At 46.4% G+C, this 24704-nt stretch overlaps 1 protein-coding gene across 28 annotated transcripts in view; it reads left to right on the top strand.

Annotated features, from left to right (window-relative positions):
* Positions 1 to 10131, top strand: part of FBRSL1 (fibrosin like 1) — a 537101-nt gene extending 526970 nt beyond the window's left edge. For 27 of the 28 annotated variants that reach the window (XM_061355294.1, XM_061355309.1, XM_061355302.1 and 24 more), the window contains 4 exons: positions 1797 to 1874; positions 3651 to 3734; positions 4734 to 4974; positions 6982 to 10131. In XM_061355294.1, coding sequence (XP_061211278.1) covers positions 1797 to 1874; positions 3651 to 3734; positions 4734 to 4974; positions 6982 to 8215 — 1637 coding nt within the window. In that variant the 3' untranslated portion in view covers positions 8216 to 10131. The remainder of the gene's footprint in view (positions 1 to 1796; positions 1875 to 3650; positions 3735 to 4733; positions 4975 to 6981) is intronic. The other variant, XM_061355306.1, reaches the window with a different exon arrangement.
* Positions 10132 to 24704: the final 14573 nt, after the last annotated feature.

The following is a 24704-nucleotide window of genomic DNA, read 5'->3' as shown; positions in this document are numbered from 1 at the left end:
GAACACATAAGTGCATTTTACAGTGGCTGTCTGTTGTTGGGCTGATACCAAGACCAGATCAGGGACTGACCAGCACCTCCATGAAACACTGTTTGGGCTGTGTTTGGGATACAGTTTATCCTGTGCATTTTCATTTCATCTCTCCATTTCCCTCCACTTCTGCTGTGACCTTCCATAGCATTACCAGCACTGATGTCATATGGTGGAAACATGCATTTGATGTGGTTTGGAGGGGCAGGCCTGCCTCTGGTGGGAATCATCCATATGGGCCACAGACAAGGAGAAGTCTTTGTGGTGAAGGTGACAGAAGAGCTGAGTGCCAGGTGGGAGGAGAAGGATTGTAATCCTCTTTTCTATAACGTAGAGTTACCATTTGAGAAAGCAGTGACTGGGTAAGGGAGCTGTTAGTGAAGAGCCCACGCTTACACGTAGTATGCTGATGTTTGCTAGAGTTGACCTGTTACTTCCCAGTAAGGGAAGTTAACTTTTCACCAACAAAATACATGAGACAAGCACTGAAAATCTTTATTTAGAGGTTGGTCTGTTTTGCGCATGATGTAACGTATCCTTGGGAAAGTGCTGCTTCTATCATTGTGTGCAATGACTACTTTCTAACAAAATGAGACAGTTAATGTACAGGTATGGCAAGTCTTGCTTCCTGCAAGGGAGGCAGAAGTTGTGTTTGCCTCCAGGCAGCATCTGAAAGTTATGATAGTTGCTAATTCTGCTTTGTCTGCAGTGGTGGAAGAACTGGCAGGGAGGAGGCACCAAAAGGACATTCATAGTCTGAACAGTTGGAGAGGGCTGGTTTTGTCAGTATAATACTGGAGCCACAGGAACATTTTGTCACTCACATCTGAAACATAAATATTCAAAAGTTGATTTCAGGTGCATCCTGAAAATCATCTCTAGTAACTTGAGGGAGCAAAAGCCGGGCCCATGAGATTGCCCAAACATACAGTCATTTGAAGGATACATGGGAATTAATGTTCTTCCAAAAGCCACGTATCCCAGTGGCAGGTGACATCAGTGCTTTTCACACTGCAGTTGCAAGCCTGTTCAGGTTTGCATGTGTCTGCCTGCAAAGGAAGCAAATCTCTCATTTTCTGCTTTGAAAGGAGAGCAAAATTTTCTGTGTGAGCCTGGTCCACCTTGAAATACAGGGCAGAGCAGCTTGTTTCAGCCCATTCTTGCCCCTTGCTTCAACCTAATGTAATACAGCATGCTCAGCAGTGATGCTGCTTTCCCACGAGGTAGCATGGCTCCATGGCAATGAGTAGTGTCTAGGAAAGAGGATGGAGGATGGGGGGAGCCGCAATGGGAGCTTGTGGATGCAGAGACAGATGTGAGGGCGTAGATGGAGCTCTCATGGGAGAGGCATGATTGATGTTCCCTGCATGCCTGTCATTAACTGATGTTCCATATAGACTCTAATCAGCCACTTCCGAGCACCTTCTGTCTGGGCCCATAACCTGGGCTGACCTTTTTTAATGTAAACACAGAGTAATGACTGAAAATGCCAGACAAAGAGATTGACTTCCTCATGACTACAGGTGAACAGCAACACATCAGGAAAGGTCTCCTCCTGCCTCCTAGTGCCCACGGACTCTTTGAAGGGCACTCTGAGCAATCCTGCCTGTATCTCACTCAGCTGGTGTTCAGGGTCTTCCCCTGCCTTTGCTGTGTTCAAGTCTGTCCTGTGCCTTTGTATCTGGCTCCTGAATGTGGTGGCCAGGACCTCTGTGTATGCAAGCAGTCACTTGAAACTGAACTAAAAAGGGACCTTGTTCTCACAGGTGCGACACATCCAGCCACCACCCCTTTTGGTCCTTCACCTCACCACAGCAGTTTCCTGCCCACTAACCACTTGGCAGGTAAGTGTAAGTAAATCACACCTTCACCCTTACACCTTTATACATGTGATGCATTTCTGGCTCTCCAGCGTGGTCCTGCCTTGAGGCACTGTAGCACAAGGGGAGGGAGAGAGGTTTAAACTGTCTCAGGAACCAGAAGCTAGCCAGGTTCTCACCCATGCCAGCTTCCCAGCACATTCCCTCTGCTCTCTTCCAAAGAAGGGGCAGGATTAGCAGACCCTCTCTTGCAAGAGAAGAGGGCATTGCAAAGCAGTCAAGTCTGTCACTGCTGAGACACTGCACAGGAGCTGAAATGTGACCTTTAGAGCCCTTTGCTGCTGAATGTGCCCAAGGAAAGGGGGGAAATGTATGCAAAGGTACCTCAAACAAGCCACAGCTTAAAATGGGCTCCTCCCATGCTGTTTCCCACCTATGAGAGTTCTTGGCTAGGTTCTTTAATAAAGTTCAGTGAACAGTTCCTGGCAAATAGCTGTTCTGCACGTTCTGCCAGGCTTTCAGTTTCCTAATTGGCAGTAGGTAGAGCCTGATTTTCTCAAATTTCCTCATTTTAGAAGCTCACAAGCAGCTCATTGCCAATTAAAGTTCAAGCTCTGTTGATTACTGTTTTAGTAACACTCATCCAATCAGTACATGTGGCATGCCACATGACCTGGTAGACTTTTTTCTATTGCAGATACCCAGATTTACATCAACTCCTGAACACTCTGTCAAAATTAACTGTATATCTCTAGAGTCACTCGGTTACTTGATGTCAAAGGGAAAGAGCAAGAATGGCTATTTAAAAATAAGTAAATAAGCAAAGAGCTGTTTGCTTAAGGATCCAAGCTATTTGTGCTATTTGCACTGGTATTTTAAATATAAGGATATCCATGAGGAAGTGGAGAGCAAAATAGCTCCTGTAATATGGTGAGATAAAGACTTTAAAGGGGCAGTCATGAAGGAGGAGGTCAGAAGGAGTTGTTTAGAGATGCCCAGTAAGAAAGAAAACAAATACATTGGTATGATTTAACCGCTAGCCATCTCTGGAGGGCAGAAACCTGAGTCTGGCTGTATCCAGTCAGAGAGGAATCTTTATACTGAAAAAAAAGAAAAGCAGGACTTTTTATAAAAACAAGTGCCAGTAGCCAAATAGATACTTGATGAGGAAAGGCAAGATTCATCTTTCGCCTCAAAGGCTACAATCCTCCCATCCCTTTGCTGTAGTAGCTCCTAAGACTACACTATCATTTCCATCACCACTGGGATCAAGGAAGCTATTATGGGAGAGAACTTTGGCACAAACAGGCCAGAGTTAATTGGTGTAAGGATGGATGTAGCAAAGTACATATCCATAGCAATTAGCTTAAGACTGTCTCTCTGCCCTGTTACAAAGAGGGTAGAAGACTGTATAGAGAAAAGAGTGAAACGATGCATTCCCTCAGTATGCTGACTGAGGAGCATGCTGAGGTTCTTTCAAGGCAACAGCAATGCTTCTACTATTAGTACTGATAAGGAAGGCTCAGCAGCAGCCACCCTAATTTCAGCTGTTAGACCTTAATTTCTAGCTCCCCTCTGGCATACAAAAGTTTATTACAGCATCTGTTTGCAGAGCACTGAATCCCTTCTCCATTTTAACATGATGGGAATTTTCCGCGCAAAGAACCTTTCAATGAGAAGGATCAGCTTAAAGTCTGGCCTAATCCTACTTGGATTCAGACCGTTAAGAAGGGGAGGGGTGCATTTCATTCTCCAGCATTCTTGGCTAAATGCCTGCTAAATCCCTGTTTGCCTTTCCAGATCCATTTAGCAGGTCAAGCACCTTCAGCGGCCTTGGGAACTTAGGCAGCAATGCCTTTGGAGGATTAGGCAGTCATGCTCTGAGTAAGTACTGGCTGGGTTACTGCAGACAAACATCCCTTCCAGAAAAGCCACATGCTAATATTTACAGCAGCTGGTGGTAGTTTTTAAAGAAGTTTAATTCCTAACCTCCATTCTCCTATCTGAAAACACTGCACCTAAGATTTCCAGGTCTCTGCGGTGGGAGCTTTTCTGCATGTCACAAACATCACTAGCTGTGCTCTGTGTCTCCTCACTGCTGAAGGTTGGTACCTTGTGTGCTCCTAGAGGTGCTATAGCTGCAAGAGCCCACTGAGCTCTGGGTCCCTATGGGCATCTAAAGTAACACCCTTCAACAGCGAAGATGCATAGTGGAACAGCTATTGATACTTCTCCTAATGCAGCATGTAGACTTCCTCTGTACCCATTGTCTAAAGTTTAAATTACCTGTATAAAATTGTTCAAAAACATCTTACCTGTAGTCAAGACATGCTTGAGAGCCACACATAAGAGAGCATGCTTTTGCATCTTATGGCTCAACAGAAATCAGCTTAAGATTGATGGAAGAAAATCATGTGACTGTTCTGAAAAGCCTACAGCCAAGCTCTGTTCTTATGCACACACATACATACCACCAAATAGACTTGTTTCTTTAACAAAAAAAGTCCTCGAAGCCTTCAGCTGCAGGCAGCTGATAGCTTGTAACTATCCACAGGTTAAAAGTTTCTGCCAGTGAGAGGAGCTGAGGAAAAATAATGAGTTTGTGCTGGAACCTTTGCTGGGGTGGGGGGAGAGGAGGAGCTGGGCATTTTTCAGTCATCCCTGACTTACTCAGATGTGTAGTTAAAGCTTCCTCCACCCGTAGCCTCCAACCCAGTGTTGGAGGTATCTGTGTCCACCTATTAGTAGCTCCCACTCACCATTAGTTCCATGTGAAAAAGACTTGAAAGGACAGTTCTGGTTGTGATTAGCCTTGTCCAAAATTTGTATGTAATTATTTGGTTTGATTATTTTTAACTGTACCTCCCCCTGCCATTATTGTAGCTCACAACAACATTTTTACTCACAAAGACGGCCCAAACCTGCAGAATTTCAACAATCCCCATGAGCCATGGAATAGACTCCATCGAACGCCACCGTCCTTCCCAACACCTCCACAGTGGCCCAAACCCACTGATTCTGAGCGAAGCTCGTCAGTGACAAACCATGACAGAGACAGAGAGCGGGAGCGAGAGCCCGAGAAGAGGGATCTTTCTCTGAGCAAAGACGACAGAGACAAAGAGAGGTAAGCAGCTTTTGAGCCCTTCTTTCTGGCCCTGTTTTTCCTCTATATTTTTCCCAGATTTTCCACTCGTAAAATGATCTTCACAGCAAAGCATTGCTTGTCTTTGAAGCAGCCAATAGGCCTCTTCTTCAGATAAGTACAAGGACTACCAACGCAAAAAAACCACCTCTTTTAGGATTTGTCCTCTGTTAAAATATGGTAAACCAGTCTCTGCTAGTAGGTTAATAAAAAGCACCAGTCTGAGGAAATGAGCATGTTGGTGTGTTTTCAAGGTATACTTGGCTGTTTTCAGTGCAGCTGCTTTAGGGTCACTGTATGTTCTGAAATCAGGAAAGTAGCATTGTGATGGATCCTTTGGAGACAGTCATAGTTCTCATTAGTGTACAAATATGCTGATGAATTCAAATGTTAGCTGGACATTAATGAGATAAAAATGCAAATGCCTGTGTGTGGAGCAGAGTGCATGAAGCCATTAATAAAACTGATCTTAAAAAATTGCATTGTAGACAAACCCTTATTAACAGTGACAGGACTGGATCACCTGGGCTATAGATACTTCATTAGCTTCTAGTTATATCATTTTGAAGATGTAAAGCCCTTTGTATTTCAAAGCCCAGTTGTCCCCAGCAGGCTATTTCTTTGTAGGCAATAACAGCCTGCAAGTCTTAGATGTGTGTATTTGCGTAGTGAATAGTTTGCCTGGAGTGCTTTTAATGAGATCTTCAGGCAGTGCCTGTGAACAAGATTATGTGGAAGCAATAGGCTGAAAAACATCTTGCTTTAAATGTTAAATTGTCTGACACCTTTGCGTGGATAGTCATCCAGATAGGAAACTCCCTTCTTGGCTTTAGTGTAATTTGTTTGCAAACCAAGGTTACTCTCAAGAGTGTTCACACAGGGGTTAACATGTCTATTACTTTTCTATTAATTCAGCTTAAGCTGTCCTCAAGCATCCCTATTTGGATATGGTTTAAATACCACATCCTTGACCAGCAATCAAGACTACCACAGAGGAAGAAATTTGGGTTAGCAAATGTAATCATAAGGGATAAATACTTACAGAACTCCCCAGAACACTCAGCTTTTAGCACTGGGGCCTTACAGCTCTCTAAAGCAAACCCAGCATAAAACTTCAGCATCAGTGAGCCTCTCAGCTGCATAATGCAGTTCTCTCAATCGTACCATCATACTTTGCATTTAAAGTGTCTCTCAGGTAGAGCAAAGTGCTTTTAAAAGCTGAGCATTATTTATTCCCATCTTAAAGAGGTGGGATTAACCGTGACTAATTGGCTTGCTCAGACAGAGGTGCATTTATAAATGTAAACCCTCATGCCTCTCTTTCTAAACCATGGTCATTGTCATCAACCCCTTGTTCATCATAGCAGGTCCTCAAAGCAGAGGTCGATGACTCGCTTTTGTGGCCTATTCACAGATTTTTTCCTTAAGCACCTAGCTTACCTGCCAAAACCAGCAACAGCAAAAACTCCCCTGCAGCTCCATAGGAAAATAAGCATTATCACCGCTTCCAGTCAACAGGCTATCTTGTGAAGGGCCTACATACATTTCTGTAGGCTTCTGGACTGGTATTTTAGGAAAGAAACCTGAGTTAAGAGTGTTGCAGCCGAGAAGATTGTTGTCTGGCAGCCAGATGTGTACATGAACACACAATAAGTATCATTTCTTTAAAATAAGCTGTCTAGAATTCTTGTTGTCCTCCATTTCTCAGTGAAGTGGTCTTTCTCTTAGGGTGAATAGACTGTTCTGTCAAATGCATCCCCAGTTTAGCCCCCAGCTTGTGGACATTTAAGATTATTTTCTATGTAGTATGTAAAGGCAGGTAGTGCATGTCTTTTAGTGTAGCATCACATCTATAACTTATGCTAGCAGAGCTTTTCAAATAGCTTTCTGATCAGCCTCAAATTGCACAACTAGACACAGCACTGTGCATGTCCAGTGTCACATGTTTGTTCGCACAAAACCAGGGGTGTATGTTCTCTCTTCTTACAGAGACCTCATGGATAAAAACAGACATTCAAACAGATCCTCACCGGCATCGGCTCCAGTGACACATCAGATAAGCAATCTCATCCGCAGCAACAGCCAAACCTCCAGTGATCCCATCAGGCAGGTTAGCCTCAATGAAAGGGAAAGGTCCAAAGAACCCGAGCGAGAGCACCCTGACCGGCTGAGAGAGCCGCCCATAGCAGAACACAAGATTAAAGAGAGCCGTTCCCCAGTGAAGGAAACTCCAAGCCATGATAAGAGACCCTCTGAGGACAACACAAAGCCAGTAATCCAGTCTGTATCCCCATACAGCAAACCTGCACTAAGTGAGAGCTTGAAGCTTACCAATCTAATGAGCAAGGACATGGAGAGAAAGACAGAGCTTCCCAGCGACCTCCAGAAGATTAAGAATGACATCAAAGTCAAAGAGGAGAGGAAGGAAGACAGTGATGTGCTGGTGGTAGGATCTGAACCCTCACAGCACTCCCGATCAGTGGAGCATCCCCCACCACCTAATTTGCATGGATTATCATTGCCTCACTCAATGGCTGCCTCTATGCCCATCTCCATGGGTAGCGTGCACCAGATGAACAACATGAATGTTCTGGACCGCAGCAGAATGATGACACCGCTCATAGGCATGAATCCTTTGTCAGGAAGAGAAAGGCTGCCACATCCTGGATTTTCTTGGGACCCAATGAGGGACCCACTGCGAGATGCCTACCGGAGCTTAGACCTGCACCGTCGAATGGACTTCCAGCTCCGGACAGATCCTATCCATAGGTTCCCTACCACCTCCGGATTTTACGACCATGAGCGTTCTTATAGAGACAGGGAACCACACGACTATAACCATGAAAACCTTCTTGAAGCCCGCCGAGAGCAGGAGCGGTTGCGGCAAGTGGAGGAAAGAGAGCGCTTGCACTTACGGGAAGAACTTGAGCGTGCCAGAATGCACCACTTGCACTCATCCCCCATCGAAAGTCACCTGGCACACGTGCCATCCTTCATGCCTCATTTAAGCGGGATGCATTACCCCAGACTGAGTCCATCTGCTGCCATGCACAATGGGATTTTAAACAGGAACCCACCAACCGCAGCGCTGAGCGCCCCACCACCTCTTGTACCAGCAAGCAGCACCAGACCTGCCTCCCCACGCAGGACTACTCCACTCACAAACTCAGAGGCCAGGGACTACTCCCCCTCTAGGAACCCCAAAGAAGTAGAGGCACGATAGTCCCCACCAGTGAATTTTCAACTTGCCTGTATATAACACAAGCAAACAAAGAAACAAACAGGAAAACAAACAGAAAAACCCAACACCAGAAACCAACAAACCTTTTACAAAATGCACTGCTGTAAACTTTTCTTTTTTTTGTTTTTAAATGTAAAATTTGTAGAAGTTAAGCACATTTCCATAAATAACGGGGTCGGGGATGCAGACTTTCCAACAAGAAGGTTGCTGAGAATGGGAATTTAATATATAGGTCTTGATTTTTGGTTTTTTTTTTTTTGTTTCTGTGCTAAAAAAAAAAAAAAAAAAAAAAAAAAAAAAGGAATGCAAAGAGCAAGTTTGTACATTTTTTTCCCAAATGTGAGAAACATTTTTAATGAATTTGTATTTTTTTTAATTTTGTGCTCTTTATTCACTTAAAAAAAAAAAAAAGAAATTTTGCTTTTGTTTTTAGTTAAATTTGCATTTGAAAGGCCTCAGATCCTTAAGAAAAAAAAAATACCCAGGGTTTCTTAAAAGTATTATTTATGGAAATACTGTAGTTTTACAGTCCACTGTGAGGTTCCCTTCTGAGGCCAATTGATCACTTACCTTGGTACTTTGGAACCGAAGTTACAGATATATATTAAAATATTATTAATAATAATAATAATGTACAAAACTGTTTGTTTTTTGCCTTATTATATTATGCAGAAATTTAAGAGGAATTTTTTTTGACTTCTTGTTTTAAACAAAACAGAAAAGAAAAAAAAAACAAAACAAAGCAAACTGTAAATACTCTGTTAATATAAATGTACACCAATATTAAATTCTTAACATAGGTAGACTTTATAAAAATGGTTTCTAGAACCACTCTGGTTATTTGTTAACATGGTTACAACTCATACTCTCGTCACAGTCAGAAATTCACACTCAGAAAGCTAAGTACGGCATATATACTTCAACTATGCAAGAACTCGGAGGCAGGTCGTAGTGGATGTTGGGGGGAGGAAGGTTTAAAAAAAATAATAAAAAATAAAAAAAAAATAAAACCACCACAACCAACCCAAAAAAAACAACCAACTCGCAACGCTGGAGACAGAACGGGAATGGCAAGTGAGCGGCAAGAGGGATGCTTGTGTTCAACAAAAGAAGCTAAAAGAGAGACTGTATTTTTTTGTACAAACACAAGGGACAGTTTGTCAAGGAAAGAGAGGCACACGCTCCTGGAAGGGACTTTTGGTTTCCTACTTCTGAAGCTGGCAAAAACAGATGGAACTGGCACAGACCCATGCGGCAGACCCTTTCCTTGGTTTTTGGTTTTCTTTTTTCCTGTTTTTTTTCTTTTTTTTTTCTTTTTTTCCCTCTTTTTTTGTGTTGTGGGCAGGATCGCTGGCAAGCAAGGACAAAGGACAATTTTCCGTGGACCCCTTGTGCTAATCGTGCAGTGTTCTTATTGGAATCTGTATACAAGACAAAGTAGAATTTTAGGAGTGCAACAAAAAAAAAAAAGAAAAAAAAAGTCTAATGGTTGATTAAAAAAACAAAAAAAAAAAAAACAAAAAAAAGCAATTCTGATATACTCTCTCTAGTACATGAAGACCATCAGCAGATGTTTGTTTCAGTGTGGTTCTGCCTTGAACTGCTTTTTGGCATGATTTATTTTTTATTTCCAATTTTACTTTTCATCCATATGTAAATTTTGCCATGTTTTACTTGCTGTACCATCCCCCCTCCCTTATTTTATTTTTCAGTGTCCATGTTTTATATATCCTGGGCTTTTTCTCTCTAGTTAATTCAGCCATCCGCTACTATTTTCTTGGCTCTGTAACTCTTGTTCCCCCCCCCCCATCCTCCCCCCTGCACCCCCTGTAATTTTAAACATTCAGTTTCCTTGTAGATCAATGAAGATAAATACAACATTGATTTTGGATGAAAAAGGCAGTTGAGTGTTTGTGTGTCGGAGCCACCGCTGTTGACTCGGAGGCTAATGGATTATTGACAGCGCTTCGGCTGCTGGCGAATGGCTCGGTGCTGGGAGAGGTGTTTGTTTTGTTGGTGGGTCTTGCCCGGCACAAGCAGTGTGGCCCATGAAGTGCTTGGGAAGCGGTCGCTGTGGGATCAGGGCTTGGGGAGGAGAGAGGTGCTCCTGGCTCGTGCATTGATCTGACACTTCTGCTGGGGGACAGAGGATGGAAAGGGCAGCACAGGCTCTGTGCAGCAGCTTGCTAAAGGGATGGTGCTGCCAGCACCACCACAGAAAGGGCATTGCCTCAAGCACTGTCCCCATGTGCGTTTGCATTCACTTCCCCAGCTTCTCCCGTAGGCTGAGAGCAGACATCTGCAGGGGGATGGAGAAGTGCTCCAAGCCCCCTCGCTCTCAGTAACTGATTTAACAGTGGGCGCCTGTGCTTTAACAGCATATTACAGCTTCTGGTTTTAAGTTTGCATGTGACTAAATTACCGAGCATAAAAAAATAAGATGAAATAAAATAGCAGGGTGCTTAATCTGATGAAAGGAGGCTTAAAACAAAATAGGAGTTAAAAATCAGCACCTGCTCTGCCAGCTGAAATCAGAGGAACATATAACACATGGTGGAAGTGAAAAGTGTGTTGGGCTCAGCACAAAGATACTCATAATGCTGGCCTGAGGGATTGTAATTCTCTCCTGGTGCCGTTGTCCATCATGGCATCTTACTTGACACCGCTGCTAAGGCAGAGCCATGTAAATGGGCTTCCCAAACCTCTGTTGGAAAGAGGCCAGAACTGCATCTCCCAGGTGCAGATGGCTGCTAGCAAGGGGTGATTACTGCACACTTCAGAGCGATGCAAGACTTTACCCTTTGGGAGCATTTGTTCCATGTGCAATTTAAAAAGTGAACATTAAATCGATGCCATGCTCCCCTGTCATTCCTGAAGGACTGCTTATTGCAGCCATGCCGGTGCCAGAAGAATTCATCGTGACTGATGTTGTGGCAGCCTGAATATTAAAAGAGACTCAGGGGTTTGCCAGTCTCTGTGTTGGGAGGCATTGCTCTGAGCTTCCAGAGGATGAGCCATCAATAATGCTGCACTACAGTGGGATTCCTGCAGAATTACGCAGTGCCGAGTACCCGCCTGCTCACGGAATGGTTCATCGTGATTAATGGTTTTATTACCTAAAGAGAGAAAGTGATTAATTCAGGCTTATTCCTATAAGCCACCCCAGCTGAGCTGCCTTCTGCTAGAAAGGGCTGGTGCACGAGGACTCCCTGGGTTTGTGCATTTCTGCCACTGTTGAGCTTTTGTTTTGTGCCGTTTTCACCATTTTAATTCTTTTGCCTCCCTTGAGACTTCTCTCCGTCACTGACAAAGGGTGGGATTTAGCAAACAAATGGCAGTGGGAGGGAGGAAGAGGATGGGATTTGTGAGGCTCTTTGCTTGCTTCAGGCAACCAGTCTTTGAGAAGTTGCTCAGGAAAGCACAAGGAAGGAGATCAGCTCCTGTACTTGTGTCACCTTTTGTCTAAACTGGGATGCTGCATGCCACCGCAGCTCAGTGGGATGGGATTTGGTGTGCACCCCCCTCAGTTAATGGGGAACTGGTCAATAAAACAGACGAATATCCAGGAGCTCATGGAGTGAGGGAAAGAGCCAATCTGTAAAGCTGTAATGAATCCTCAGAGCTGTTCCGTGAGAAAAAGATCTAGTACTTCCCTAAAAAGCAAGCTTTATTGCCTAAAATAAGCAGGTGGCAATTGTCCATTCCAGCCTTTATAGACACCATAAATACTTAGTTACCGGTGACCCCAAGTCAGACGAACAAAGGGTTGATGCAGGGGAACCCAAGGACTCTGCAGCAGCCTGAGCTGCCGCCACCAGATCTGCAATGCCAGTATCACCTGGGTGCAGAGGAGCGGCAGCACAAGGAACCAGCTTTACAGAAATGCAGTATCCTGGGAGCTGAGGCAAGAGCCAGGAGCACCGGCTTGGCTTTGAGCAGGAGAGCGAGCCCCAGGATAAGAGAAGGGGTGCACCAGTGGCACGCAGCTCAGGCTTTAGCCAGGAAGCCCTCGGTGGCGGGGAAAAGAGGGTTTGTGTTTGCTTTGGCTCGTACTGAACAGAGAAAGGAAACTTTTCCTTCACCTCCTTCAGGAAATTCCTCTTTGCCAGTCTGTGTTGTGGTTTGGGCCAGGGGATTTTGGTAATGGTCTTGAGAGACCAAAGTGGCATTGCCCATCACTGAAACTTGGGCTTCAGCATGCCAGGGGCTTCCGGGACTTTCTCTGCACACCCCCTTACAGAGCTTTCCCAGTGCTTCTTGGTGTCCCTTCGCACAGGCACTTTTCTTTGGGAAGAGGCCAACCAAGGAAATACAGTTAAAGGGGGCTTTGGCAAAGCTAGCACTTCCACTGATATCCTGGGGAGCTGGTAGCCCACGGCTTAGCTCGGAAGCATGGTGCTTTGGGAAGAGTGTAGCTGTAGCACGCTGCATTATGTGGAACCCAATAGTAGGGAGCAGGGGAGGGCTACGACGGGCCTACGTTACAGGCTGCCATTTCTGAACATGATGGGGAAAAAAGGAAAAATCAAGCGGTGTTTTGGAGTTTAACCTGGAAAATATTTCTCCAAGGCCTTTGAGGGATGTGTGTGAAGGAAAAGGGTCCTCTCCCCCCACCCCAGCCCCTGCTGCTGCGGCACAGTTGGAGCCCTCCCTGTGGCAGAGCTGGGACCTCCTTGCAGGTGTCAGCACGGCGATTTCTTTGTCTGCTCACAAAAACCCTTCTGCTCCATTAAGCTCCCCTAATTGCTGCATTTATCATCAGCCATTTTCTGCTTGTTCTGCTCCTCATTCATCCAGGATGTTTCAAATAGAGACATACTCATCCAGCCAATGGAGCTGTGCGCAGGCAGCAGAAGGTCCCTCATTACTGGCTCCATGGCAGGTTGTGTGTGTCAGAGATCACAGCAGCTGGGCCAGATGTCAGGCCCTTTGCACTGAGCCTTGGTAAACAGCTGAGAGGAGAAAAAGAGAGGACTTTTTGACTCCAAACCCAGCCAGCTTCATCCTCCAGCTCCTGACATGAATTCATGCAGCTGCCCACAGCAGGGTGAAGTCCTTCATCACCCCCCCCACCCCACCCCACCCCCCCCCCCAGAAAGCAGTTTGTGGAGCAGAGAATGTATCGAACACCCAAAGGAGACCAGAGCCCAGCTCACACCCGCATCAGCCTCCGTCACACACTGTCCTTGCCAGTGGCAGGAGGAGCCACTGAGGACAACAGCTCAGCCGGGGCAGGGAAGATTCTGCTGCTGGTTTGCAGAAAAGCTGTCTCAATGTGAGCAGTCAGTGAGCTCTTCTGCAGCATTTGCTGCTGGTTTACCAACACTTTTGTTAATAAATACTATTTCAGGAAAAGGAAAACCCAGACACTGAAGGAAGTGACCAGCTTTTCACATATGGGAGCTGTGCTCCCTATGGCAGCCTCTCCTTCTCTCCATCATTGCCAGCCGATGGAGAGTCAGTGCCCAGCAATGCTCCTCAGCATCTGTTGTGGAGTGAGTGGCAGTGGAGGGATTGATCAGAGAAAACTGCAGACCAGGAGAAATCTGTGGAAATCCGAATCTAAAGGACTGGGCAGTGATAAACGCAGCAGTGGGGACCTGTTCTGGGGGAGCTTTTAGGTTTCATCATCCAAAAATCTTTCATTCTGAGTGCTATAGAATAGCACTCAAAATTTTGACTCCAAAACCCCTGAGAAAAAGCAATTTTTGAGAGAGAGGCAGTTTGATGAAATAAGAAAGGAATGTTTAATTTTAACTTGAGGGGGAATGAATCCAGCTGAGCACCACATCAGAGCCTTGTGCTGGTGAGACCAAGCCTCAGAGAGTTGGGATCTCTTCCACATCAGTTTAATGGTACCAGCAGAGTGGAGATGCTGGAAATTCCTCTTAATTATACCAGAAGGCAAAAATCCTTCCTGACTCATGTCCTGTGTGACTTGGAAAGTCCTTTCATCCAGGTCAATGGCTCTTGAACATGCAGGAACCACCATGACCTGTAAAATCCTTCCTGGGGTCTTGCTGCATTACTGTCACAGACACGGGGCCAATGCAATGCTTTAGAAGGAGGGTGGAAGGATTTTAAGAGCGTGTCCTTAATGGCTTGTTGAGTGAAAAAGCTGGAAGAAAACTGACCTGAAGCATTTTAAGTTCCCTTACAGAATCTGTATTATTCTTGATGTTTCACCAATATGAGCTGCAAACTGAAAACCTCCTGCCTGCTTTTAAGGATGCATTCAGGCAATTGTGTGTAGATTCCTATAAAAACATTAGGATGTGGGCAGCCATACTTTGCCTATCATAGAATCCGGATTGGTTTGTGTTGGAAGGGACCTTAAAGCTCATTCAGTTCCAACCCCTGCCACGGGCATGGACCCCTTCCACTGGAGCAGCTTGCTCCAAGCCCCTGTGTCCAACCTGGCCTTGAGCACTGCCAGGGATGGGGCAGCCACAGCTTCTCTGCACACCCTGTGCCAGCGCCTCAGCACCCTCACAGGGAAGAGCTTCTGCCTAAGAGCTCATCTCCCCCCTGTCAGGTTAAAGCCATTATCCCCTTGCCTTCTCACTGCACATCCTTATGAAAAGTCTCTCTCCAGATTTCTTGTAGGCTCCCTTGGGGTTTTTATGGACATCTAAGAAACTACAGCGTGTGAAAAACGTCTGACAAGGGAACCTCACCTGGCTGGTGGTTTGAACTAAGCCCCTTTGTACAGGGGAGGTGATAGTGCCATAAAATACACTGTTATGTCTTCCATTTGATAAAACACAACTTAACTGCCTGATAGCCCCATAAAGGCCAAAAGCCAGGCACTGCTGTCATGGGGCTACACAGGCTAACTGTGTGTCTGCGGCTGAGAAAGCAGGGGTGGAAAGCAGTCTAGCTAATCAAGGAGTTAATTCAGCTGGTGGGGATGGCTCTGGAGGTCCCCCATGGCCAGATGAGCCTTTCCAAGAGCTCAGCATTTTCTCCAGTTGGAGCTTCACTGATCAAACTCTGCAGAACTTAAAGGTTAAGCCTCAGGCATGACCCAGCTTCTGGTCAGATACAGGATCAATACTGCATCCCTGGCCAGCACGTCAGGGCACAGGGCTGCCAATGGCATGTGCCCAGGGCACAGCAGAGCAACAGGAGGAACCAGACGCCTCCCACCTGGGTCTGCAAAGTCCCTGCCAGCCCACTTGGACCACTACTGACAGATCAAGTGGCAAAGACACTGCAAGGGTTTTCTGCACCCTGCCTCCAGTGTGTTCACTGGATGACTTCACACAGCCAGACATGGCCAAAAATGTGCCTCTGTGAACTAATGAATTGGTTTAATTGTCTGCCAAACCTGAGAGCAGCCAAAAGTAACAAATTAAAGTTTACAATCCTGTGGTCTCATTTACAAGGGGATAATACAGCAACTGTTTATTTTGTGAGATGTTGCAGTGAGTCGGGAGAAAATTACAGCCCCTGCATAATATTAATAATAATCATCATCATAAAAATACTTTTAATAGGAAACACCGATGGTTGTTTTGCTCCATTAACTTGCACTATTGTTCCAGCCTGTCTGGCTGCCGACTCAGCAGGGCAGGGGGTGTTGATTCCTAGGAGGCAAAATTGGCTTCACAGCCACAACAGCTCACAGCAGCTTCACGCTGTGGCACGAGAGTTTAATAATCGTCCTGGCTGTAGCATGGCAGCATCCATGAGAGGATCTGCAGGGCCAGATGAGGCTTTATGGGACCATGGAAAGAGCTCCAGAGGAGGAAGGAGGTGCCAGGGTGCCTGGAAGCTGCTGGCGGACTTTATGGCTGATGTCCCCAGCCCGGAGGGGACGGGCGAGGTGGGAGCAGCAGCTCTGCAGGCTTTGGAAGACGTGCAAGCGGCACCCTTGTGCAGCAGTGCCAAGGGATGGAGGAGCAGGACCAGCCCAGCATGAGACAGAGCGATCCCAGGGCTTTGTCGCTGCTGTTCTGACACCAGCCCCAGGATGACCCCACTGACAACTCAAGTCAGTTCATGACCCATGGACAGGCGGCTCCTTGCCTGCCCTTGCCTCGACAGGGGTCCCCGCGCTGTGATGCTGCCAGGGCAGGAGGAGCCCCCCGGGCTGGGGATGGCTGAGCCCAGCACTGTGGGTGCATCTTCCCCCATGCAGGGGCTGCCCAGCGCTGGGGCTCCACTGGGCTCTGGCACCCTGTTCCCTCCAGTCATGGCTCCAAGGAGGTGAGGACTTGCAAAGAGAGGCTTTGGTATGAGGGAGGGTCCTAAATATGGGAAAACTGCTGTAGGCGGCTATTTTGTCTGCAAAAGAGAGGAGGCCCATAGGAATGTCAGCAGCTGGGCGAACGGCTGCTTTGCCAAAGGCAGCTGAACGGGAATGCGGGGGGGGGGGGGGGGAAATAAATAAATACATCCGTACATCCCCATGAAATGAATCCCTCCCCATTCAGCCATTTCCCTTTATTCCTTCCTTTTAGAAGCAAGGTTATCGGGTCTAACATCACATCCAAACATTTCAGCACTAGCATTTTACGGGATGCTCCAAGGTCAGTGCCTGCATCTGTAAACTCATTAGTCTTGTCTTTTGTGAGAGAAGAAAGCCTCTTCATTCCCCCAGCGCCCCCTTCCCCCCTAATTAAAATTAAAGTATTTCCTGGCCAAAAGTCATTTTTGCATTCATTCATCTCAATTCCTTTCTGTTTGGATAAACCACCCTCTGGTACTCCAAGGGTGTTATGTATACAAACGATAAACTCTTAATGGTCCTGCAGTGTGTTATGACTGGCCTAAAGAGCTAAAGCAGGCTCTGAAAAAAAGTGGTTCTTGGCAACCCTGTGTATGGAGTTCAGGCTCATCAGTCATACGCAATTAGAGATTAAAAGTGCTTGATGGACTATAGGGGAGACCAGCACAGGGGGAGATGAGGAATGCAGGAGAGGAAATGCAAACAAAAGCTTTTATCTCAGCACAGCAGTTGCTACCACAAAGCAGGGACGGGAGAACAGTCCTCATTTTCTGGAGGCACCCACAGCCTTTGCAAGCTGGAGGGCTCAGGCGTGCTGAGCTCTGTGCCCCAACTCCCTCTGATGGCCACCCACATCTCGAGTGGCGTGATGCAACCCCTCAGGGACCACCGGGGCCGGTGGCTGTGGCCTGGGGAGGGCACAGGACAGCCAGGCTCAGGAGGAGGCTTGTGCCACAGCCCAGGCTCACAGGATCCCATTGCCAGCTGCCTGCAGACACAGTGCTTGGCAAATCCCCCCTCAGCTGCTGGCAAGTGCCAATCTGCCCAAAACAGAGGCACCTGGGAGGCACTGGGAACCTGAAGGGTTCATAGGGATGGGAAGGGAGTCATGCTGCTTCTTTCTTGAGCAAAGGGATGTTTTTCAGTTGTGCTGCTGCTGCTTGGAAGGGGAGGTGGGTGTTTGGCACATAAATGCTTTTGAAAGGTTTGTGGCCGTTTTTTATCTCATGTTTTGCTATGTGAGGGCCCTGCTACATGCTGAAAAAGGCTGATGGGGCAAGGCAGCTCCCTGCTGACCACATCCTTGTTCAGATGCACTCAAGGACAGGCAGCAGCAGGAGATGAGAAGAGGTGAGATAAGCAGTTAGGATTGGAAGGGAGTGTCTTCCCCGTCCATACCTTCAGTCTATGTAGCATCTCTAATTTTGGGCAGGCTTAAAATACTGGGCTAATATGGGCTGTAAGGGAACATAGAGATGCCTTTTTTGCCAGTAGGACAATGCTTGGATTTGCAGTCTGCAGACTGGCTTTTTCCTTGCAGCGAAGCATAGTTGTTTGTTAGCAAACTGTGACTTGAGCTATTGAAAATGCTAGGAGGGGAAAGGTGCTCAATGAGCTGAGTAGGGCAGTCCTGACCCCATGGTGGAATGCAGACCAGCCACCAAGGGTTAAACACCCTCTGTGCCATCACAGTAAATGTGTGCTGGAGGCTTTTCTGCTCATCGTCAGGACTCAAAGCACCCTCAGGGGTTCGGTGCCCTTTGCTGGGTCACTGAATCAGTGACAAATTAGGGGAAGGGCTCCATCAGAGCTGCCCATGTGGCCTGGCAGGTCTCCTGTGGGAACAAGGACAGAGCTCAGTCTGCGAAACTGCGTCAGATTTCAGCCCGCCCTTCTGCACCTTCAGACACTTTTGTGCTTTGTGTAGGAGGAAGGTGTCAGACAGCTCTTCTGTGCGCAGTGGTCACTGCACTCCAGTAAACTGCTTCCCAGAGCATCAGGAGACACAGGTGAGACTTACAACCTTGTGACCTTGATGAGGCTATCTGAGAGTGTCAACCCTTAGAAAACAAGATCACTTCCCTCCTTTCTCCCCACAGCACAGCAGCTGTCCTTCCATCCTTCCATGTCCTTTTGCTTTCCCTACCCACAGCTAGCAAGAGAGTCAGGGAGGCACTTTGCTGAAGGAAGGAGCTGACTCTTTATGGAGTTTCGTTACAGATGTCTCAGTCAGCCATTAGAGGTTCATTTAAATGGGTTTTCTTGAGCATTAATAGCCTACACTAGTGCATTCATAGGCAGCTTTTCTCAGGTTTTGCAGAAAGTGGTATAAGTGGGTTTCTTCAAGTATACGTGATTGCTCATAGCTGCTGAAGTTGATTTGAATCACTCGCTACCAGGCTCACCAATTTAAGCCTGATAAATTGTGCATTCTTAAATGGGGGAAGGGAACAAAGCTGTGTTCTCCCAGAGAAGAAAATGCAGGATTTCTCATCAATGAAGAACGATTCCTCTCATCAGCATAGCCTGAGAAAGGCCATAATGAACCATTTGCACCTGAGAGCAAAAGCCTTCTGTCTGCTACATTCCTGATCAGTCTTTGTGCTCTGAGACTCAGACATCATAGGTTCTGCCCAGAGCCAGCCGGGAGGAAAGGTAAATCTGACCACAGTGCTATGTGTTTAGCTAAGACTGTGCTTGCGTCAGTGCTCCTTGGCCACTCGTTAGACATCAGTCCTATCCTCTGTACAGCTCGTGGTGGCTCTGCCTTTCTGTTCAGGAACACTTACTGCAAACTGTGCAAGGAAGAGGAATTCAGCCCCTTGCCCCAGGCATTAGTACTTGCTGAAGAAACAAACGCATTTCAAACGTTTTTCTCTGTGTTGGATAGAAAGCATCTGCCACACAGGAAATAACTGTCTGACTCTTTGGGAAGCTTGCGTTGCTGACACCCCCACATGCTGCTCGCCCATCAACAGGCTCACTGGTGATCACTCATAAAGTCATGGAGCTGGTGCTTGAAAAGGGACTGGTCACTACTGCAGCAGTAATGACTGTAGTGTTTTGGATTGATATTATGAAACAAATTTTAGGCAGTTTCAATCCAGATGCCCCAGCCTCTGACCCCATCTGCAAGAGTGATTGGGCATGCAAGTAATCCACTCTGTGTTTGGATGACACTGAATTAGCAGTTTTCATATACTGCACAAGCACATGTGATGGATCCCACTGCCTCATCAAGCCTGGCATCCTGCTTGAGTGTCCCAGCATGCAGGGGGCTGTATGATCAGGTACTGCAGTGGGTTTTCATGTGAGCACTGTGGTTATTGATGCATTGCTGTGTGACAGCCAAGCCCTGTGCACAGGCTGCGTGCTTGCTCCCCGGGGGCTGTGGGCACCATGCATCTTGTTCTGAGCCCCATGGCCTGATGGATGGACCTGTGTTAATGAGCTCCGAAGGGAACCACATGGAGCCCTCCTTGCTGGAGGCACAAGCCTCTAAGGGAGGGGGTTAAAGGGGGGCAAAAAAAAGAACAGTAGACAACAGAGATAGACTCCAGATAGCTCCTTTGGGGATGTGAAGGTTGTGCTTGATTAAAAGCAGTGCTTTATAAAAATGTTATTTGCTATGCTTGGAAGATGACATTCGGTGCAATAAGACTGTACAGCAAACCTAATATGCTCCCTATGGAAAGGGCTGAGGTGTGTGTCAGTGAATGCATCCCATCATCTTATCTTTGATCCCTTCTCTTTAGTAGCTGGGTTTTTCCTTCTGGTGCTGGGAGGTTCCACCTTCTCCCAAATACATAGGCATCCTCCCTCTGTGACAGTGTGCAAGCAATGGTGCAGGAAAGGTCTTTGATGAGAAGATTCACAAGAGCAGAGAACTGTGACTATCTCTCTGGGACACACCAATGACTGGTATCAAAATCCCAACCCTCAAATCCCACCCTGAACTTTCAGGGTGTATTTATTTTGGATGCTGTCAGCTTAGCTACATCAGGGCAGCTGGAATGAGCCTTTCAGAAGGTGATGCACAGATCTATTTCCAAGTAGTTTGCACTAGACTTTGTCTGGACGTGTTTGGGTTTTAATGCTTTCCCAGAACACTTGTAAATTTTTATTTCTGCTCAGAGCAGGAGAAACGAGCTGCTGGACACAGAATGAAGCTGATTGTCTACAAAGTTTAATGCTGTTTTCTTGCTCTACTATTCGGCCATTCTGTGTTTGTGCAAAACTCTGTTTTAAAGCTCACTCGGAGCTCCTGGGCTGTGCAAGGAAGAGAAGGGGGAAAAGCTATTTCTTTGCTCTGCCAAAATATACAAAATTTTATGTACCATGATGGAAAGTTGAGGTGAAAAGGGCTGGATCTGAGACAAGAAACATTTCTTTAATTTTCTCTACCTTTTTTTTTTAACAGGATTTGCTGTTGCTTTGAAAGCCTCCTGCTATTTTACAGGCAATAAAAAAGAGAGACTGAAAACATTTATTTCCTGAGACTTGCTCATTTCTTGAGCTCTGTTAAACTGCACATGCCTAGCGAAGGGAAGGGATGGCAAGAGCCCGCAGACCCTCCATTCAGCTGGGGAGACCTAGATTTGCCTACCTGGTCGTAGTAACTGAAAGCTTCATTCTGCTCTGTAGCCCTTGTCCTAAGCAGCCCTGGGATCCCCTGAGGATGGGACCTGCCTCCGAGGCCACATGAGCTCCTGGGTGCTAGGACAGCCATGTAGGTGAGCAGGCTGCCACCTTGGTTCCTACACTGGTAGCTGGTGTTTGCTCTCACGTAAGCCAAAAGATTTCAGCCATCCAGATGCTGGCCGGTGTCAAGAGCATCCCTCTGCTTGGCCAGTAATGTCATCAAGTTCATCCAGTGTCATCCAGCTTCCCATGGGCTGACAGTCGTCACAGGTACAAGCAGCAACAGATCTTGAGGTCTGTCCCAGCTCCCCAGCACAGAGGCACATGGGTCATTTCCTGCAGCACTGTCTGCTTCCAGGGCTCCATTGGGATGGTGACTCTGTGCTTGGCTTCTCCCAGTGAGTTTTGGTGGCAAATGCAGGTCATGGGTGTGGAGGTCAAACCTGCAGCTGTACATTAGAGTTCACAGAGCATTTCAGAAGCACGTGCTGTGAATGAGAGGATGTGTGAAATCAAAAATATTTTCACATGATTCTCATACATTTTAGCCTTCCTTTGACCTACAGCTTTACTTTTACTTACTGCCATTGTTTTTGGCTGAAAATTACAAAGCTGAAAGAGCATCTGTTCCAAATAATGCCGGTCAGGCTTCTGGATAACAGCTCAGCAGCTTCTTGCCAGGAGCAGTTGCTGTGGCTTCTTGATTACTCTCAAGATGTATTTGAGGTTTTGGGGAGGATACGGGAGTATTGTGAGGAAGATAGATAGGAAATATTTGTAGAAAGCCTGGATACCAAAGGCCCAAACACCTTAGCTAGGATGTGTTTAAGAGCTATACAGTTTGTGTGAAATCCATCAGGGGCAAAGGACATAACACAGCCTTTAAAGATCATTAAACAAAGATGATCTTTTGGAAAACTGACTATCAGATACTAAATGAGTATGAAATAAGGTCAATTGGGAAGCATGTACACTTAAGGAATCCACATGTTTTAATATCTAAAAACATATCCTTTTTCAAGTGCTTGTTTTTAGACATGAGCCACCTTGCTTGTTTGCTTTGAACAAAGTCAAAAAACGTTTTCTTCAGATCACACCAGGCAGATACTAAATACTTCAGAGTAGTTCCTGCAGCTCAGAAGGCAGCCCTGCTTGCCTGCACACCCCAGCCTCAGAGGTGCTGTGTTAAATGTTCTGCACAGCCTGGGGAAAACACCCCCCCCCGCCCTGCAGCAGACCCTTTCAAGCCCGGCTGCCAAGCAGCAGGCTGCCTGACCTCAGTCTGCAGAGCTGGCCAGCAGCATTGGTTCTTCCAAGATAGGCCTGGTTTGGCTTTGGTTGCTGTGGTTCTTTTGCCTCCCCACAGCACAGGTAGGCAGGGATTGCCAGGCAGTGAGAGGACTGCTGCTGCCACAAGCGGACCAGCTACCTGTCCTGGTGTCCCTGGCTTGCTCACAAGGTCACTCCAGTAGCAGCACACTCCCAGCTCCTCTCTGTTTAGCCTAGCCAGCAGCAGGATCACTGGTAGTGTGGTTCTCCTTGCAATGGTACCATAGGATGGCTGCTGGGCTCCTGCCAGCCCCTGTCTGCTCCCTCTACAGCCCTCTTGTGCTGAGCTCCCTTTCCTGGCTGGGCTCCAGCGGCATGTCTCATGTTCAGCCAACCCCAATCCCTACTGAATGCTTTAATGTGATGTTTTTCTTCACTTCTAAAATGGTTGGCAGCTCAACCTCATGAATCCATCGGTGTTGTGCACCTCTGCCCCCCAGACACATGAATCCATTTAGACCTCATGTACCATCAGCCTTTCCTTTTAATGAAGTTTTATTTTGGGCAGAGGACAGGGAAGCAATCCCAGTGGCTGGGCAACTGCACCACTTCTTGCAAGTGGAGGAGACAAGTTCTGTTCCTGGGTGGACAGCTCTGGCTGGCCTATGCCTGCTGTTCCACACCAGTGCACATCTTGTCCCCCCAGGATGCGTCTCGGTTTTACTAGGCGCAAAACCAAAGCTCCCCATATTCTCACCTTCATAGTCTTTCAACCCCAAACTTTACATTGTAGCAACTCAGATCTTTAGAAATGCATGATGGAAATTTTATGTTTGAAATATTGGACTTTAACTGGTATCTTCATCTGTGGCTTTGACTTTAATAGGAGCATGGCTTTGAGTATGTGTGTGAGCACGTGCCCTATCACATAAGCAGAGCAGTGGTGAGATGCACACTACCATGTATACCTGAACCTATATTTTTCAGCTTTTTTTATATCTATATTTTAGCCTCTTGAAATTTCTATAATTAGAGGACAAAGACACAACATGACCAGGAAGGGTGGAATTAAATCTCAGCTGCTTAATTCACTCCGAAATATTTACTAGCAAAGGTAAGTACAGACAAAAGGTGTACAGAAGTTAAAATACTAACTTTTAAACAGAGTAAATGGGACATCAAAGTCTGACTCTGCTCCTGCTAAGGTTCTTGGCTTCACTGGCAGAAAATCCCAAATCGAAATTTTCCTTTTGAGTAAGAAGGGGCAATGGCAAGAGCTGCACCTTCGTCACAGTCCAATGTCTCATTGCTGAGTGTGTGACTTGAACTCTCCAGCAATAGCTGGAGACTGGAGGGCACAGAGTCTGCAGGCCTGGAGTTATTGGTGGGATCTTGTGTACACAGGCCCTGTGCTGGTCTGCACTGCTGTCTGATGGAAATGCACAGCAGGTTCCTCACATTTCCTGGGATAGGGGTAGGAGGCTCTGGTTTTGTCCTGATTTACTTGCCTCCTGGTATACTGGATGACTCTTACATGTTTCTGAGCATTATTTCTCACCTTTACTTCAGTTCTGATTATTTCTTATCTCACAGTACTTTATCATCTGTTCAAATTGCTAAACAGGAGATTAAATGGTGAAAAAAAAAAAAGACATTGAAAAACTGACACTTCTCAGTTTTTTGGCTGAATTTCCTTTACTGAATTATCTGGCATTTTATTTGCCATATTGGGTCCTCAGGCTCCTGACTAATGCTTCAAAGTGTTAATGGGGTTTCTCTCACTTCTCTGCACTCTCCCACCCGCCCCCCCATCCAGTGTCACAGCCTCTCCATCCTGAGTGGTTTGGATTTTTGTTGGGTTTGGGGTTGGTTTTGTTTGGGTTTTTTAAGGCTCTGTTTCCCCACTGTAATAGTATTAGTGGAGCTTCATTAGTGCTAGCACACACGGGCCCTGTGGTTATCCCTTGGCTATCTAAATATGTACACTGAACGTCACAGCATGCAGATCATCAAAGAAATGATAAGATGGAAGTCAGCAGATTGCCACACTTGTGAGAGTGTGTCACTAATTTACACCTATGTGTAAGGAATAAATATTTTCTTTCAATCATGTTACTCAGCCTGAAGGTAGACAGCTGAGTCTTTCAAGGCTAAAACTGGTATTGCGACATTGGGCTACAAAACAGTACTGCAGAAAGTTGATTTCTGGGATTTTATGGGGGAGCAGGCTGAGGCATGCCAAGAAGTTTCATCCAAGGTGGATGCCTGAAGGTTACATCCTCATCTGGAGTGTTTGGAGTATGGAAGTAAACAGAGCTTCCTTGGCAG

The sequence above is a fragment of the Neopsephotus bourkii genome, unplaced genomic scaffold (assembly GCF_033783945.1).
Source record: "Neopsephotus bourkii isolate Nb327-2 ecotype Australia unplaced genomic scaffold, CSIRO-AGI_Nbou_v1 NB_795, whole genome shotgun sequence".
NCBI lineage: Eukaryota > Metazoa > Chordata > Aves > Psittaciformes > Psittacidae > Neopsephotus > Neopsephotus bourkii.
This window is presented reverse-complemented; position numbering and strand designations above follow the sequence as displayed.